This window comes from Sturnus vulgaris, chromosome 6 (assembly GCF_052056855.1).
Source record: "Sturnus vulgaris isolate bStuVul1 chromosome 6, bStuVul1.hap1, whole genome shotgun sequence".
Classification (NCBI taxonomy): domain Eukaryota; kingdom Metazoa; phylum Chordata; class Aves; order Passeriformes; family Sturnidae; genus Sturnus; species Sturnus vulgaris.
In genome coordinates, this window is record NC_142248.1 from 22,059,352 (window position 1) to 22,078,739 (window position 19,388).

At 34.5% G+C, this 19,388-nt stretch overlaps 1 protein-coding gene across 4 annotated transcripts in view; it reads left to right on the forward strand.

Moving 5' to 3' along the window:
- Positions 1-19,388, forward strand: part of AKAP6 (A-kinase anchoring protein 6) — a 256,922-nt gene that overhangs the window by 110,829 nt on the left and 126,705 nt on the right. For 2 of the 4 annotated variants that reach the window (XM_088167270.1, XM_088167271.1), the window contains exons 6-7: positions 11,006-11,102; positions 12,362-12,528. In XM_088167270.1, the coding sequence (XP_088023396.1) occupies positions 11,006-11,102; positions 12,362-12,528 (264 nt within the window). The remainder of the gene's footprint in view (positions 1-11,005; positions 11,103-12,361; positions 12,529-19,388) is intronic. The other 2 variants (XM_088167272.1, XM_088167274.1) reach the window with 1 other exon arrangement.

The window sequence follows — 19,388 nt, forward strand, 5'->3', positions numbered from 1 at the left end:
AAAACCACCAAGTGGTGAGGATTGCATGTAGTTATTGCAGTTCAAAGTGTGGTTTAGATATACTAACTGATAATTTCCATGAATAGTAATTTCTTAGTTTTCAGATCCCTGTCAGTAATATTTACTCCAATTTAGTTGCAAGCTTTGTGCCACATTAAAAACCCTTTTTAGCCTAGATTCAGTTCATTACATTAACCTTCTCAGTCACCATATTTACTTTACTTGTTAGAGTCTTAAAAATATCCTAGAGTAAGCATCATTAGGGTTTCAAAACAAATTAGAAAGTTGATTCACACTAGCATTTCCTTTCTTTCTGCACATAAAGTTTAGATGTCATTTCCACTCAGAACCAAATTCTTCTTAAGATACAGGGAGCTTGAGTTTTATTATCCAAAGAGAAATGAAATAAGAATTTTTCTGTCTCTGTTATAAATGTTTCTGGCCACATCATGGCTCAGCACTTCCTGAGCTGTAAACAGAAAATGCCTTCAAACAGAAAATAGATTGTATTTTCACATTTAAGAAATTGTGCTGGTGAAGTAATGATGCCTCAGTGATATTTCATGATACCTGATTGTCTGTTTGTAACAAGACTGCTATGTCTGAAAAAATGATCATTCTCATCTCCATGGAAAATCTCATTTTCTGAAAAATGTCAGTTTAGAGAAGTATTAAATATCTATTCTTATTGAAAATAAGGTTAAATACACATGCCTTGGGCTAATCTACCGCCTGTCTTTGTAGTAGCAATGGTAATGGTAATTTTATTAAAGGTATTAAAGCCTCTGAAATGGCTGTTATGTATTTTATTTTTGCTATATGGGAATTTCCAATGTGCATGGCAGCTAATTTAGATAATTTCCTCAAAATATAGAATACCTTCTGCAGGATGATGGCGCTAGAGTGAGCACCATGAGTGGCCTAATATTTTGTTTCTCTAAGGATTTTGATTTGAATTTGTTTGGCCTATTGTTAGTTTGAATTTTTAAATTTTATGGATTTTTTTATTTTGAAGGGCATTTTGGGTATGCATGGGTTCCCGAATATATGTCCTTTTCCACAGGAAGCAGTCTGCAGAACATACTAATCAGAGATGTAGACTAAACTCAGCAGATTTCACAGGCAAATAAAACTGTTTAATAGGAAGTTAGACAGCAAACTTAAACAGAATACATGCATATTGTCAGTTTTGACTATTATTCAGCTTTTAAAATCTGTAAACCAAATAACCTCCATGTAAACTCTTCTGTTTCTTGAGTTAAAGTGTAGAAAATTTTGCTGTCATTTTAATACATTTGGCTCTAACTGTATTTTAGTCTGAATCCAGAGAATGTAGGTTCCTGGCTGTGGAAAAAACAGAGGTTTCTAAACTGTTTGGACTAGTCTTCAAATTTAAATAACATTTTTGGTGACTAAAGACGAGTAAAAGCAGGTATATAAGAAAGAAAATCCAGGTATATTACCCTTCTAATAACATAGTGCTGTCTTGACCAATGCAAAAATACTGCACTTGGTCCAAAGATGTTTCCCATAAGGTCATGCAATGAAGAAAAGCTGACACAAATCTGTTCTTTTTAAGGAGAAAGAGTGGGTCATAGTTATGGTCCTAATAGCACAGAAGTAAATGTATTATGATTTGGATCTGTTATGACTATATGTGTTTTTAATGAAAGAAGGGAATGGCCATTTATTGTCTTCCTGTACACATAGTCCTACTCCAGAGGTTTGTTTTGTGCAAGCTTGTAGTATAAGAAATAGTTTTTTGTAATTTTCCTTGAGACTTAATACTCTTGAGAGTACTACTTTTTTTTCTATCCTGCCTTTTAAATTTTTAGATACCTACCCTTGTGTAGGAACTTTATACAGCTTCAAATTAAAAAAAAAATATTGCATTTGCTTTGTTTTTTGATTGGCTCAAACCTTCCCAGGACAGTCTTTGCTACCCCCCAGATTTACAGATTTACATGGGAAGGGGATAGGACCCCATAATAAAATGCAGCTCTGCTGGGCCTGCCTGTAACACGTTGGTTGTTAACAAGCTTCACAGAGAACTGTCCCAGCTTTTCTAGTTCTGAGAGCCTCCATCATCTCTGGACAGTGGAGGCATTAAACCAGAGGCAGAGCATATTAGGATGTCATCCTAAAATACCTTTGCTTCTTCTGCTGAAGGAAAAGGGAAATTATAATGTTCAAAATCTGAACTCTCTCACTTGTGAGGATTTCGAAGTCTTGTATTCTGCCTGTATGAAAGTATAGTATACGATCTGTGCCTCAAGAACAAATGTATTGCTCTGTTGTTTTGTTTTGTTTTTTTTTTTTTTAATGCATTATGTTTGAGGTTTAGACAGTTAGAATTCAAACTTTGGGAAATTTTTAAATTCATTTGCACTTATTGGTAAAGCTGAAAAAGGCAGGCAAACTTGATTTGGCAGTGTTGCAAATGTTCACTCCCTTTCAATTCTCACTATCCAAAACTGTAAAACTTTAAGGTCCTGAGGTATCCCAAAATGGAGATACTGAAAGTCTGAGTGGTGAAAGGGATTCCACTGGGTCTATGGTGTGTATGGCCTGAAGAAGACATTATTTGCATACAGGGGATTCAGTGACTAAAATAATGTAATTAAATCAAATCACCATTATAAAATGCTAAGCATTAACCTAATAGTTTTCTAATAAGAAAATTTCAGTGAAAAGTATTTCACATAATTTGTGACTTAGAAGCTTTGAAGCTTTATATATGACAACCTGGTCATGCACTTTACACAAATTTAGCATTGTTGCAACTTTTGGAACACCTTTAAAATTATTTGAAATTAATGTTTATTTTATAAATAAACTGTATCATGCTTATGTAGGAACTCTGTTAATTGTAATTTTTTGTCTATTTAAATGCATGCTATTGCCTGAAATTTTAGTATTGTTATGCTGGTATTATCAATATAGATTTAGTCAGTAATTTGTTTTTGGAAATGAAATGAAATTTATTTATATGAAATTTGGAGATTGTAAATCATTAAAAAATATAATGCCAGCATCTCAAAGAACAAGCAAGCAGACTTTCAGCAACATTTAAATTTGCCTTTGCTCACCTGCCAAGAGCTATTGACCACTCCCATGGTTTTATGCTATGTTACTCACAGGCATAATACTGTTCACATTTTAGGTACTCAGAGTAACACAATTGCTGTCTGTGTTTTGGTGTTTGCAATGCCAAAGCATTCAGGAGAAATATTCAAAAACCAGGAAGGGAATTGAGGTTTTGATTGGTTTTATTTGCATCTCATATGATACTTACTTTTTTCCCTTTCTTAATTCTACAATTAAATTGGGTTAATAATCTGGAATATTAATTTACTAGGTATATTTTGCTAAGAAGGAAATTTTAGTTCACCTTTAAATTGCATGAAACCTTTTGTCTATGCATATATAAAACAAATTACATCTCCTTCATATTCCACATTCAAGAATTGTTTTAAAACTACATAGCATTATTTAATGCCAGAGAGTTCATTTTTCTCTGATAGTAGGTAATTTTAAATAAAATTTAAATAATATATATCTTTAAGTTATTTTCCCCTTGGTAACTCCATATTTTCCAAGGTTGCTATACCCCATGAATTCATCTTTGGTTTGCAAAGCTGTTATCTCTTGGTTGGCTTTTTTTCTGCATGTGGTAGGACAGTACAACTTGGACATATTTTGATTAAATGGTGTTCAGGCATGGTGTGTCTCTGAGTGGAAGAGATGTACCCAGAAAAGTGTGAGATAAGACAGAACAACAAGTCAGAAAACTCTTGTTTCTGCAGATTATTTTCTGAGTATCTCAAGAAGGCAAGAAATGATTAAGGGCAATTGTATACAGTGGGCTGCGTGTGCAATTCACATGATTATGGCAACTTAGCAATTGTTTCACTGTATAGCAATTTTACCCATGCCATTTCCTGCCTATGTTCTTCTCTCGTTGTCTCTTGATAATAGACAAATGGGGATTCAATTTAAGAAGCCTCATATGAACTTTTTTTTGACAATGAAAAATGTTTGGACAGACACAAAGAGAAATTTATGTAGTGAAACACAGAAAATAAATTAGAGATGGCAGCAGAAGAATTTATGTGAGTTTGAAATAAAAAATATCTGCAAAAATAGCCTCTATGTCTTCTGAATCTGCAAAATAGGCATCCTGGAGAGTAGGGTTAATTATCCTTTTTCTCTACATCTAAAATTATGCATTCAAAACTTGGCTAAATTACCTAAAAGACGACAAATACAATGAGGAGTGAGAAACAAACTGAGGGACCTAAAGCATTTAATGTGAGGAAGATCAGGTTATTCATGTTTAAGATGTAACAAAGGGGAAAACCCCATTGTTTAATACTTGGATGGGAGAAGCTGTGACGGAGAGGAAAAGGGTCAAGTGATTTTACAGAAGTATGAATTACTATGGGACTGCTGGAGTAGAGCCTGCCTCTTTGCATTTAGTTTTGCCTGCCCCACACAAATTCTGTGGCCGTGTGACAGAGCTAGGTTACTAGCCTTTACTCCTATATTTTTATCCAGTCTAGATTTAATGGTCTCAAGGGATCCAGGTTTTCACTGTTTCCCTTTCATGGGAAATTTCATATTTATCTTATTTTTTTTTCTGTAATTTAACTCCATTAGTCCCATCCACTATACCCTCTGATACTGTACGAAGTCTTCTTTCTGCTTGGTGTTCAGATTCATGAAATATAAAACAGACAAAACAAAACAGGACCTTTCCTTCAATCAACATTTAGTCAGACTTGTGTGTCAGATTTATTTGTTACACCATTTCCACTCTTAAACAAATTTTGCTTGCTCTTCACTAAACTCCCAACAGTTTGTCTCTTCATAAATGTGGTCGATTCCTCCCAGACGAAAAGTACATTCAGATCAAGTGAAAGATGGAGAAAGCATATGAGTCATCAGAAGGTAAAATCATTGCCAGGGTTGCTATAGTTAGCTCATTACTGAGCATTTTGATCCCAGAATGTTCAGTTAATATTATGTTTAGAGGAATGATAAACTTACAGAAAGAAATTATCTGAGCAGTCAAGCCATCTTTCATCTGATCTACATCTACAGTAGCACAATGATTCTATGACATAATGACTGTGGGACTTCAGTAGTGAGGTTCCCAGTTTTATTTCAATTTTAAAGGAATTTTAGATTATAATCTGATATTGTGAACCAATATAAAAAGTAATATAGTTTTCTGCCTGTTTGTATCTGCCTGTAGAGGCCAATGGAAGGAATTGCCTCCAGAGAAACTAAAAAAATTTTTGTCTTTTAAAGTCTTCTCTTTGTTGCAGAGGGTAGAAGACCAAATCTGCTTTCCACTAACTAGTCACTCTTAAAAAATATCTAACACTTTCCACTGGTTACAGAAGAAAATGTGTGGTTCATCCAAGGCAAATGATGCGCATGTTGTGTTACAAATTAAACGTTTGCTTAGCATTTGGTGATAATTGGCCCCTTGGTCATTGTTGCTATATGGAGGACATGTTCTTAGTTTCAAAAAGAGAAAAAAAAACCTCACAGTGAGTGCTGCTGCTTCAGAGGAGGATTCATCATGCTCTTCTTAAAAAGCAATGGTAGAATCCCTGCTATTGTAAGACTCAGCCTTGGCTATGGAGCTGCATAAAGCATTTCCATTGTGCTTGTGCTCTGTTTAGCAGTTTGAGTGTCAGTCAGATGAAAATACAGCTAAGAAGAAAATAAAAAATTCTTTGTAGACACCTTGATTTTATGGAAAACATGAACAAAGGAGACATTGACTGAAACCATTTCACATGTAATATTTAGTTCCCAGGAAAACATATCCTAGTGGTGCTTATTTAATACTAAGTAAGCTTAATTTTAAAAAGTGAGACTTTGCTAGAAGCTAAATATATAACTGTTTCCATGTTAATATAAGGACATCTTACATAGTAGTTCCTTTTTTGATTTACTGAATGTCATTGGTAGGTAGTATTCAAGAGTCTGAAAATACCACTAGGTTATTACATGGCTTATTAGGTTATTAACTCAAATTATTAACTTAAATTATTAACTCATATTCTTAACTTAAATAATAGGCACTGTCCAAACAGAGACTTTCTGTGTCATCAAAAATGCTCAAGGAAAAAAAGATGAAGAAAATAGACAGCTGCTATTCCATGACCAAAAATTGAGTTCAGAGCTTGGTATCTGGGTATTTTGTCATAGCAAATTATTGGAAGGTAACTGTGCCAGGACCAATAGAATTGCAAAAGTAGCTGCATATTAAGCATATAAAAATAATTTTTCAGGAACTGTTTCATATTCCCTTAAAGACATATGAAGTGGGTATCCAATATCTTTTCTACCAGCAACTGTAACCATTACTCTAAATTTCACAATTGTAGTATATCTGTCACTAGTGGGTGTTACAATTAAAAGTACTACATTCTTAGCCAAAATATACATGCAACTATACCTAAATACAGAAGTCAGTATCTCAATAAGATAGATTTCTCAAAAAAAAACCTATTAGGAAATTTTAAATTATTCTTTCTTTTTCAAATTTTGAAACCATAGAATCCAAGACAGTTAAATAATTTTTAATTGTCTGTACAATTGCTCTAAAATATAAACACTCTAGAAACGGTAATATTATTTAAAAATATAAAAAATGAACCTCAAGAAAATTCTCTTTCGGGGGTACCCTAGTGCACCACACATTCTGATAGTATGCTGAACTGAGAAAATTCGGATATTTCTTTTAATACATTGTCTTAATCTGACATTAGGTGTAAACTGCTGTGTCATCCAAACTAACCTATATTTATGTATACATTGTAGGTTCACATGATAGCTAGTTGCTGCTCTGTGTTTCAGAGACAGTACACTAGAAACAATCAACTGAGGCATTATAACTTGAAAAAAAAATCATGCTTATAGTAAGTCTCTGTGCCTCTGGGAAAAAGAATTCTAGTTGTCTGTCCTTACTGCAGATACGAATAGGTCAAGACCCAGGAGTTTTACCAAATTTTACAGATTTTCTAAGAATGGAGGGTGAAATGTTGCATATTCAATGTGTGTGCACAGTGTAGGATACCTACACAAATAGAAGCTTCCTAAATTTAAGTAGCTACAGCTGTAAAATGAATCCTGTGAGGAACTTAAAATATATTTTTTCACACAATTTTTTCTTATCCCTACTTGTATAGAAAAGTAAGATATGAAGGAGAGATTATTATATTCTGGGAAAGCACTCTTTTATTTTTAGTGTGTTCAGAGTCCAGCATAGATCAGGAAGTTCTGCTTTTTTAACCCATGGATGTTCTGCACTATTGTAATCTTCTGGATCAATAAGTTTCCTGAAAGTCAGGGGACACGTTCATTTTATGAGGACTGGGCTCCATTGCTCCATGCCATCAGCAGAAAATAGCACTCCTGGCACCTTGTATTTACACCGTTGGAGTTTTAATTCCATTTATTATAGTTCTGTGCCTTTTCCAAAACTGCGTGATTCCTGCCTCACTTTTCCTTTCTTGGTAAATAAAAGCAGTTGATGGTTATATATAGGTACATGGTGATGACAAAAAGTGAAGAGAACTTTGTAAGGAAATTTTGCTTGTTGCAGCTTGTAAACTACATTTTATACACTGTAGTTAGTTCTAGGGATGACATTAATGTGTTGTTTAAAACACTGCTATCAGGCCAATGCACATGCATTTTCCATAATGTATACGTGCTCATGTGTGATATTTAGACTGCTCTATAGCAGCAAATGTGCCTGGAAAAATGGCTTTGATTAATTGACTTCCCTCCTCTTCTTTCCTCTCTTCACATGCAAGGGCTCCACTCATTATCAGGAAAGATCAGAGGAGGGGAGCAGAGTACCTGGGTCACACGCTGTTAGAGTTACAATTTTCCAAACGCCATAAGTAAACAGTGGCAACAGGAAATATCCAGGATGGGAGAGGACCTCTATGTTTGAAGGTTTTACCTCATTCCAAATATTTGGTCTGATTTTATCTTTAGCTGTGCAAATTTGCATTTCTCCATTATATATACATTACATTTCTCCATTATATATACATGTAATACTTGTTACATCTTCAACGCTTGTCTTTTTCATGTGTCACATTTTCAGCCCCTCAGGTATGAGAAATGTGGAGCACTGATTGAGGGATATTACTTCCACTGCTCCTGGTCCAGTTATTTTTCCTTAAGAAATTATTAGAAATTATATATACATATGTAATTCTCAATTCAACACTCATACTGCACTACACCAACAACGTTCGCTTCTGTTTATTTATACTTATATGAATGGTTCTTTTCTTTTAATGTGTGCTGATTTTGGCTGGGATAGAGTTAAATTTCTTCATAGTAGGTAGTATGGAGCTATGTTATAAATTTGTGTTGATAATACAGGGATGTTTCAGTTACTGCTGAGCAGTACTTGCACAGAGCCAAGGCTTTTTCTGCTCCTTGTACCACTCCAGCAGCAAGTAGGCTGGGGGTGCACAAGGAGTTGGATACAGCTGTGACAGCTGACCCTGAGTGACCAAAGGGGTATTCCATACCATATGAAATCATGCTGAGTATCTAAATTCGGGGGAAGAAGGAGGAAGGGGAGGATGTTTGGAGTTATAGCATTTGTCTTCCCAAGTCACCATTATGTGTGATGAAGCCCTGCTTTCCTGGGGATGGCTGAACACCTGCCTGCCCATGGGAAGTGGTGAATGAATTTCTCATTTTCTTTGTGTGTGCTCACAGAGTTTGCTTTTCCTATAAAACTGTCTTTATCTTAGCCCACAAATTTTCTTGCTTTTACCCTTCTGATTCTTTTCCCCATCCCAGTGACTGGAGAGTGAGAGGCTGTGTGTGTTGCTTAGTTTCTGGCTAGGGTTAAACCATGACGTCGTGCCTCTCTGCTGGGAGAAGTTTATTTTTGCTAAATTTAATGTGTGTTCATGGCATTTGTGCCACTCATAATTTATCCATAAAATAAGAATTTTGCACACGGAGAATACTGCTAGTCAGAAACCAAAAGTTTGGTCCCATATTTATTCATCTTATTTTGCTTCTTCAGTTTAACATTATTACTGGTTAATAGGTGCACCTGAAAATCAAGCTGTATTGTAGTATCTGGTACGTTACGTTAAATGAATCTTTTCTAGGACAGCAAGTATCTTTCTTTTTCCTAATGAAAGAGAATACCTCATCTTTTCCAATTTTCCTATCAAACACATCCACATCATCTTGAGACACTGCCTCATCCAGCTGCATCTATACTCAACTTCAATTATATGAAATTACACAACCTACTCTCAGGTCCTTTAGGTTCTCTTTTGCTGTGTGAGGCACACGCATAGTGCATTTCCTGTGAAGTGCGTGATTACAAACTATTCAGTACAAGCCTGTTTTAAGTAAACAGTAAATTAATATTGTCAGTGCTTTTTCAGACACGCTCTTATGAAAGAAAAATAACTTTTAGATTCGGGTTCATAAAACTCTAGATTTAAGAAAGGGACAGACATAAACTAGGCGTATTTTTTCTTTTTTAACTTCTCTTGACTGGCCCAGTTGTTTGAGAGCTGCTACCAAATAGTGTATTCAGATGTCCCTGCAATGAGTATTGGGCTAGCCAAAATGCTAAAGGTAGCAAAATTTCTGTTTATTGCTCTTTGTTTATTATTGCTCAAAAAATTTCTGTCACTGTCAGGTACAATGCTGCCTGAAAGACTGTTAAGACTGTCTGAGCAACATGCATTTTTCAACCATGAAACAGAGTAGAAATACCTTATTTTATTACTGTGCTGGCAATATTTTTTTTGCTATGCCAATCAACCTGACTGCAAGGGTTAGGAAAAAAAGAAAATGGTTTCTTCCATAAGAATTGAGGGCTTTTGAGTATTCTGTGGTACCTATCACTCCATTTCGTGCATGGTCACTACCATTTGAAGAAGTATAAAGCTTTATAAAAACCAGAAGCTATGAATGTGCACTTGCAAAGTCTCCTTTCATCTCTGCCAGTTACCTTATTCCCAAGAGAAGGAAAAGCTCTTTTTTTCCAAGTGGTCAAATATTGTTTCCATTTATTCCATAGACATTTCAAAGATAAAATGTGTTGCCTGTATGCATTTAGGTCTGCACACAATTTATGATTAAATACAGCAAGTATCCTTTTCTCTATTGTATTCTGTTTCTCTTTCTTACAGGCAAGTATAGTGAGAAGGTCTGGAAAATGATTAAAAAATTTATCAGAGTTATCATTGGTGCATTAAATGGCATAACATGTAGTAGATCATGTTTCCAGTTCCTTTATTACTAGATCTTAATGCAATTTGTAAAAATAGAGTAATAATAATGAAAGAAATAAAATATTTCATTGACTGCTAAAACAGAGATCCTTTGCAGGCTACTAAAAATATTAGGAAAATAAAGGTTGAAAAATAGTTGCTTTACAAATTAGGAATGCAAAGATCTAAAGCAGACTGATTTGTTCTTTGAAAATGGATATGAGAGTTAACTCAGAACACAATATTAATAGATTTGTATAAGTGCACATAAGGCCAATATATTCAATGCTGTAATTTTTTTATGGTTTCATAAATAGTGCTATCACCAACATTTCAAAGAACTCTGAAAAAACAGAGCTCATATGTGGTGGCATAAATTTAGTGTATTTTATAGAACACTGTTACTCCAGATATAGCCTACGGGTTGTGACTTTTCATAAAACCTAATGAATGTCTAGATTTGTCAGCTGTTTCAACACAGATGCACTTTGCTGATCTAATGGAAACATTTTGAGCCCAGATACAAAATATCAATAGCTTTTAGTGTCACAAATTAGTTTGGCTATTGGGTGAATTGGGATGTAGTTCTTGATAAAAACCAGCAAGTAATTTTGTATGTGTGTTTTATGATAACTGCCTCTCCAGTGTTTGATGCTGAGGTTTTTTTTCTTCTCTCTCTCTTTTATTTTCTTTTTTTTTTTTCTTTTTTGCAGAGTTTTAAGTTGAATGTAGATAGCCACTGTGCTTTAAAAGAAGCAGTGGTAGAGGAAGGACGCCAACTTCTTGAGCTTATTGTATCTCACAAATCAGGTAAATCCTTCTGAAATATTGCAAGTCTTTATGTCTCCAGACTATTAAAGAATGAAGAAGCATTGCTGTAAATTACTGCATATATTCACTTCCTTATGTATTATTAATATTTACATTATCAGATTGACCTTCAAGATTTATAAATGTTTCATATACTGCATACAATGCAGTGATACTTATAAAATGAAATACTGCCTGCAAATAGTCTGTTCATTTTATTTTGGTCTTGCTGTTCGACTGAGTTTCAATTGAAATCACATCACTGAAAACTTCACACTGACATATTCTTTGATGTAGGTGCTATGGAAATAACATTAAGATAATGAACTAGGATTTCAAATATATATATATATATGTATTTACATACTCTGCATGAGTAATTGCATTGGTAAAGCTTTATTTTACCACTTAAACGAATTCTTACATTGATTTAAATATATTTATGAGGACTAGATTAAAATTAAAAATATCTCTTTCCTTTGGTTAGGCTTGTCTTTTTCTTCAGAGGCCTTAAATTGAGAGGAGGGAGAGAGATATACTGATTTTCCTTTATTCCTACCACCTCCTATATTTTTAGACGTTTGTGTGACTTGTCTGCTAATAGGATTTTAATCAACATATACTGCTATGGAATGCCATCTTAATTTTGGCCTACTTAACATGCTTTTCATCCAGGTTGCAGTTATTCTTTGCTATACTGTTTTCTCATTTTGTTATATGTGTACCTCTGTTGTTTTGCAGCATCAGACATCTCTGTGTAATGTGAAACCTATAGGAAATCACTGGCTTCTATGTATAGTTCCAAAAACACAGAGAAGCCATAGCTAAGGACGGTAGTGCATGTCATCATAGATGTAGGAACCAGTAATGTGTAAATTACAGGAAGTATTTAAAGGAATTGGAGGTAAGGAAAATGTCTTTGGAGGATTACAAAATGCTTCAAGACAAAGACTGTATATTAGAGGGAGAGATTACCAGTGTTCCCTACTGCAGAGAAATGACAGTTTATGTGGAATTTTTCTCTTGAAATTGTCAGCTGAAAATCAAAATTTAACGTGATGGCTAAAAGAAGTGTTTGTCTGTATAGTACTGTTTTGCACGATGAACGGTAGTAAAGCTTGGATTTATTGATGACAAAACACGTTAAAACTCATGTTGCATTTATTATTTTAAATATCCTACTAATTATTTGAATAAAGGATGATATTTAAAGATGCTGTTGAGTTTACAGCTTTTATTTTTCCTCCTTCATTTTGGAGAAGGACTGAAGGACATGCTGCAGATGATTGCAAGTCAATGGAAGGAACTACAGAGGCAAATCAAACGGCAACACAGCTGGATTCTTAGGGCTCTGGATATCATCAAAGCTGAGATACTGGCTACTGATGTGTCTGCAGAGAATGAGGAAGGGACTGGGAGCCCTAAGGTAAGTGGCTTGAAGTTTGCCTTATTTCCTCTTATTTCCGTCTTCTTTTGAACTAGGCACCACTGAAGTTTTCTTTCCACCCTAAGGCTTTTCATTTCTACTGGGTAAACTTTTTTTTATAAACAAAATGAAATGCCTTACTCTGAACAATAAAAAAATCTTAGAACTTTCAAGTTTTCCAGCAAGACCTGTCTTATTGTGTGTAGAGGGGCATGAGGGGGAACATAAAACATTTAGTAAACAAAACATAAAGCATCTTTAACATGAATAATCAGAATGCTTTTAAATTGTTTTGTTGCAACTATAAATCACTATAATCAGTGCAATCACTCAGCTCTGACATCCATTAGCCGCTTGGTTACAGCAAATTAACAAAGAAGAGAGAAAGTGATTCATTATCTCATTCCTGTTAATGACTATCAGATGCATTGCTTAATTAGGGGATGGCCATTGTAGTAGGAAGAAGGTCATATGCCTTTCCACAAATCTTTTCACTTCAAGTTTAAGTTGTCCATAATAGTGCTCGTGCTGAATACAAGTACTTTAAGAGTAAGTTATTGACACCTGTCGTAATTTTGTGGATATTAATTATTAAAGAGGGCTGTAGTAGTTACCAGTTGCCAAACTTGGTATTTGTAAGATCATTTTAAATACAGATCGTGTTTATTCAAATTGGTGCAAGCAGTGTAGGGATATTGCACACAATAGAAACTTCTGGTTTAGGGTCCATGACCTTTCATCACCATCAACCGTAAGCAGTTGTTTCTTAAGCAAAGAATACGCAGGAGAGCAATCCGATAACTCAATATCTTGGCACACATTTGCTGAAATGTTTAGAAAAATTCTTGGTTTCTGTTTCTGGAAACAACAGAGATGGTTGTGCTGAGTGGATTTTCTGGTTCTGATGCAACATAATTCTTAGCATTGGTATTCAGTGCCTCCAAGAGAGTAGTTTGTAGGGTGACTCTTGGCTGTGATTGCATGAAGAGTTCTTGTGATTTCTTACTATAATTCTACATAGCAAGAATGTCTTAGAGATGGAGGAGAGTCAAGGAGAAAAATGAAACAAAAGATACAGGAAAAGACATATATGGACATATATCACTTGCAGGATGGAAAGTGCTCATGGACCATATAGCTCCTCCTTTAGGAACTACGTGGTGGCGCAACACTTGATTTCATAATGGGGTATGTTAAACTAAACAGCTCAAAGCTAAGCTGTTAAACTTAGCTCAAAGCTAAGTTTTTAGCCTGCCAGTAATATGATCCCATATCTCTGAACATTTTGACTCATCCGTGGCCAGACGTTTATACCTGCTTAATCAAAATGTAACAAGTATTCTAAAATCCAGCTGGATTTTGAGATGAAAATTGTGGAATCCCTAGCTTGGATTGATTATATTAAAATATTTGCTTAAAAGGGGAGAAATGGAGGCAGGGTTTATATTGCAGTAAATTTCTCATATAGATAGGTGATAGCTCCTTGCCCTGTGCTTTTTATCTTAGAGATAGGAGACACTGAAGCAATGCTTTTTTGTTTGTTTGGTTTGGTTTTGAGGTTTTGTTTGTGCCTACAGGTAAATTTTAAGAAAGAAGACAAAAAATCAAACTGAAGATATTTTCAGATTATTTCAGTGATTCTTGTAAGTGCATGCAGCAGAACAGTCGAATACCATCTACTTCTTCACACTAAGATTAACTAAAACTAAAATACAGCTAATAATATAGCTGCACATTTCAGTTTGCATTTGTTTCAAAAACCAAAAAGAACCTGAGAAGTGTAATAGAAAATTGAAAGATTATACCTAGAGGGTATTTTTATTTTTGCCTTTTTTGAGGAACTACAGGAGCAGTGTTGGTGTTAGAAATCTGTAAAGAAATAGGAAAAGGAGGAATTTCAAAGACCCTAGGAAACTTTTCCCTTAGGACTTTTTAAAACATGTTTTCATAGCACTGTGGCATCTTTAATGAGAAAAGTGAAGAGTGGGAGCGGGAAAAAGATGTTCTGAACTCTAGAAATATATTGTCAACATTTGTAGCCAAGAATTCAGATTTTACTTAGGAAATTTTTCATTTTATTGTATGTAAGTTTCGTAGTGGCTTATAGTGATTGCATAGAAGATTTAGGATTGATTTTAAACGTTCCTGATACCTAAGCTCTTCTAATATATTGGATCCTCTGTAAAATCTTAGGAAAACAGTGAGTTCTCTAAGTATTTACTGAAACTATTATTCTGTCATTTTTATAAATGAAGAATTGATGACTGTATTCAGTTTAAATTGAAGGATATGAAGTCTTGCCTTCTTACTCCATTGAGAAGTGCCTTTAAAAATGACATATTCCAACATATACTGATCTAACAGTAACATGAGTAGTACATGTGATGTACAATACCCCCAACTGTTCTGAATCTGGAGACACTTAGCTACAGTATGTGTTTGCTTTAGATGGAAATCTTAAGCAATATTCTAGAATATCTGGAAAATAGGAGGAATGGTTTCATATATGTGTGTATTTTTCATTTTTTCACCTTCTGAAGATGTCTGAGACCATTTGTTTTGTAAGTGATCTCTTAAATCAGGTCACTTCTCCATCACAAAAGGAATACTGGAACAGTATTGCTTTAAATAAACAGTAAAGAGTGGTATTGAAGAACAGTATGATTTTCATATCTAGTGACTGACTGTAAATACCCGAATATTACCCTGATCTATTTAACTCATAGTTTGGTGGAAAATTTCATTGCTTTCTGAAGAACCTGCAAATTAGTCTTGTAACTGATGTCCTTTAAAAGCATACAAGTCTTAATAGCATTTGCCCATTATACACATTCTCCTTCACTGAACATTGTATGGAATATTATTCTTAGTGTCAGTTGCAAGTTCTGCTCCCAGCATGCATTTGTACAATTAGTTCATTACTATAATTTTTGAGATCTGGATATTTTTGTTCTGCAAGTAAATGTTTGAATTAATTTTCATGGGTTGTTTTTCTACCAGTTCAGAATACAGCATCAGAACTTAAAGGCTACCGGTCAAAAGAATAATGGTATACTCTGCAAATATATATATATTTGCAGGATATATAAAAATATATATGCAGTTTGTACCGGACATATTTATTTCCAGAATAATTGCTTTATTACTGAAAAACATTTCTCATTTCCCATTACAGCTTCAGCAAACTAAGCATGTAACTGGTTAAGACACTGGACTTAATACATAGACCATTGAAATCTGACTTAGTTGTTATAGGTAAAAAACAGCCATGGGAAGAATGTGTTAACTTTAAAATGGACTAGTCAGTGGGTTAATGATAGAAGCAGGGTTTGAAGAGTATAGGAGGAACTTGTAACTTGTTCTGTTCCACTTTGTATTTCATGAGTGTGGTGCATAGGCTGTAATATTAAAAGCAACATATCAGTATTTTTTTCTAATGTCTTTCATTGTTTTAAAAAGGAAAGTTTATTGCTTAGACAGATTTAAATATTATCAACAGATAACAGAGACCAGGAGTTCAGAATCTAGTACTTTTTATTTACATAACCACTTTGAAAACTGTTTCTGGTGTCCAATATATGCAATTGGAGTATTGCATATATTATTGTAGTGGGTAAGGCTCTGACGTTGTCAAATGGCATCTGTATCTGGCCTTCGTTCTCTTCTCCTTCAGTTGCTTCTACTGGAAGGGCTGAAATAACATATGCTAGAAGGATCATTTTACTTAGCTTGATGGAATTACTTAAATAGCAACAGAATTTTAAAACTTTACATCTCAAACTGAATTTGTTTATTTGACTTACAGTCTCTGTTGATCTATTTTTCCACATGCAAAAACTCAGGATCAGACTTGTGGATTAAATCCTGTGTCTCATGTTCATAATACTGTGGAATAAAATGTCAAATAAATAGCCATTACTTACTCAGTAACAATTTGAAAAAATAATGAAATGGAAATAAGACTTTCATCTCTGATGTACAGACATATGGAAAGGGCTTTTCATCTGGTGATACACGTGCCATTCTGGTCTATTGTTGTCTTATGGCTTAATCAAGTCTTTTTTTGGAAAAGAAGTGTACAAGAAAAGTTGGTGTTTCTGCTTTAGAAGAAGTAATTTTTTCCTCTAATGTGTCCATAATGAGCCACATTCCCATCTAAATATGAGAGAGTTTTATCTCATGAGTGCAACACCTCATAGATGAGACATTAAACTGAAGTTCTAACCACCTTTACCCAGGCTTACTTCCAGTATCAGTAATTACCATCTGCCACCTTAATTCTTTACAGTTTCAGCTGCATGTGTTACTCTCTTCTGTTCAGAACAATTGGATAGTCTTGGGCACAGTTAAATAGTTGTTACCTTTCACTAGTGAAAACAATACTTTATAATATCCTGCAACGTGTTTTTGTGCTGAAAAGTATTACAGCAAGTCCACAGTTCACCGTTCACTGCTTCAAAGATGGCAATAGGGAAGTGCTTTCCTGCAATTAGAACAGAAGGCTCTGAGATGTTGCCATTGAGGCTTAGTCTTATATTGTTGAATATTTAAAATGCTCTCTGTACATAAATACTAGTATTATGCCTAACAGCTGAACAGTTTAAAAGCATTGATGTGATATTTCAGCTCTGAATTTTTGGAAGTCTAGACTAAAGATACTGTCATCTTAGTCTTATGTACAAATGATGCTGTTAATTCTTCTGACTAGAAAAAATTCATTGCGGTTATTATTTTGCTTGGCTTGAGGTATTTCCATATATGACATTACAGTAGTCTTGATATGTCAGCTTCTATGGTGGAGATTTGAACCACGTATGAGTTGGCCAATGAGATAGAAAGGATAGATATTAACAAATTCCTTCTGTAAATTAACAGACATAATTTTGGTTGTGTGAGGAATAAGCCTGTCTTTTAGTGCTTTTACTGGAGCTTGTGAAACATGACTGAGTTATCTTGATATTAATTGTTATCTAAATATAGGATTGAAAACATTCATTAAGAATTTCTAAGCTAATCAAAACAATGTTGATGTAACAATGAAAAAACATAAAAAGAAAGCAAGAGGAAGAAAAGTTTGTCTTTTAGCACAGTTAGACACTTCAAGTTCCTCCATTTTCTAGTTTTTAGTACCTTGTGTTATAAGTTGTGTAATTTTAGTGTTACAGACATCATCTAGACTTTGCACAGACCTAGCAACCATTGTAATCAAAAGTATCTTCAGGAAGGATTTGAGAGATGACATAATTCTACACAACATTTTAGAGTAAAGGAATAAAAGGAAAGAAAAAGATGGTTTTAAATAAGTCTAGAAGCAGAAACTAGCATTGCTAAAAGGAAAATCTGAATATGGATTATTGAATGGGACTGATTTGTAGCGAGTCTTTGTTGAAGAAACAAGAAGAAAGGGATCTACTGAAGGACATAAAAGATGTGACTCTGGCAACTGAGCAGAAAAGCTTTGTTGACTGTAGTAATGTATCAGACTCTGAGAATTATCTGAAATATTTTGTGTGAAAATTTTAGTATAGATAGAGTGAGAACAGTTTTAATACTGTTACTGGTACAGGGGTTTTTATCGGCAAAACCAGTGCGTTGACAAGAATTTGTGACTCATCATATTTTGAAGCAAAATTTTCTTCAGCTAAGGCAGAAGCTTTCAAAAACCCACACAAAGTCAAAGAAATCATGTAATCTCTCATGCACAGAATGTTTCCTTTAAACTTCTAAATGTATATAGTCTTAAATTGATGTTTCATACAGAATAATATTCATAAAACTGCCAAGATTCTTCTGTCTTGTATTTCATATCTGAATTTGAGTAAAGGAATTATGTAGCTGAACAAGCTCTTGCTTTGTTAAAATACTTTAACTGAGCTAGTAATTTTTGGGTGATTTTATGTTTCCAAGATGATAAAATATGATTTTTTTTGTGTTATTAAACCATGGACTTTTTACCAAACACAGGCATAAGCAAAGTGAAGCTTGCTCATCTCTTTTACAAGGGCTTACTCTTGCTTACTCCTCAACGCACCCTGAGAGAAGCAGGGGTCAGAACTATTGTTCCCTTTCCAGAGGGAGAATGTTGCATTTCATATGGCTGTTCATAAGGATTTACACAGCTGAGATCTTCCAGGAAAGGCTATGAATCAAATTATGTCATAGGTAGCCTCTTCGTTTGCCTCTGTGAGCCCATTGTGGAATGTGGTGGTGGTTGGCTGCTTCCAAGGGGAAGAGGATGTGGGCTCTCCCCAAATGCCTTCCTCCTGACTGGCTGGAAATTCACAGTTTGTATTACTGACTCCACTGGGATGAATCTAACTCAATGTTTTGAAGGTAAAATGTTGCAATAATAACTAAATTTTTGTTGCATGATAAGGCCTGACTAAGGTACAGGATTATGCAGGTGGGCTTGTAAATGCAACACTAGACCACTGCTGTTGGAAGTAATTTTTACTTGATAGAAGATTTTAAAAGTTACATATCTACAAGAACTCTATTTTGAAAACGTTTATTTTGTTCAAACAGTCATAGTTTTTTTTCCAGAATGATTGAATCAAAAACATCAAAGGTGCCCAAAAAAAAAAAAAAAAAAAAAAGGCTGCTAGATATGTTGTCAGGTTCCACATGGTAGATTCACTGTGTTTATTGGAAACTGTTTCTCTTTATTTCTTAATTTTGTGCTTTTTAATGGGCAGGAGGAATGATTTTCTGTTTAATTCAGAACCTCTCTCTCTCTTCATAGAAAAAGGAAAAAAAGAATAAATCTAACCAGTCACTCTGGACTGCAATAAGACAAGACATATGAATAATAGCTCCATCCTAAACCTCATCTTTCAGGTTAGAGGAGCCTTGGTAAAACT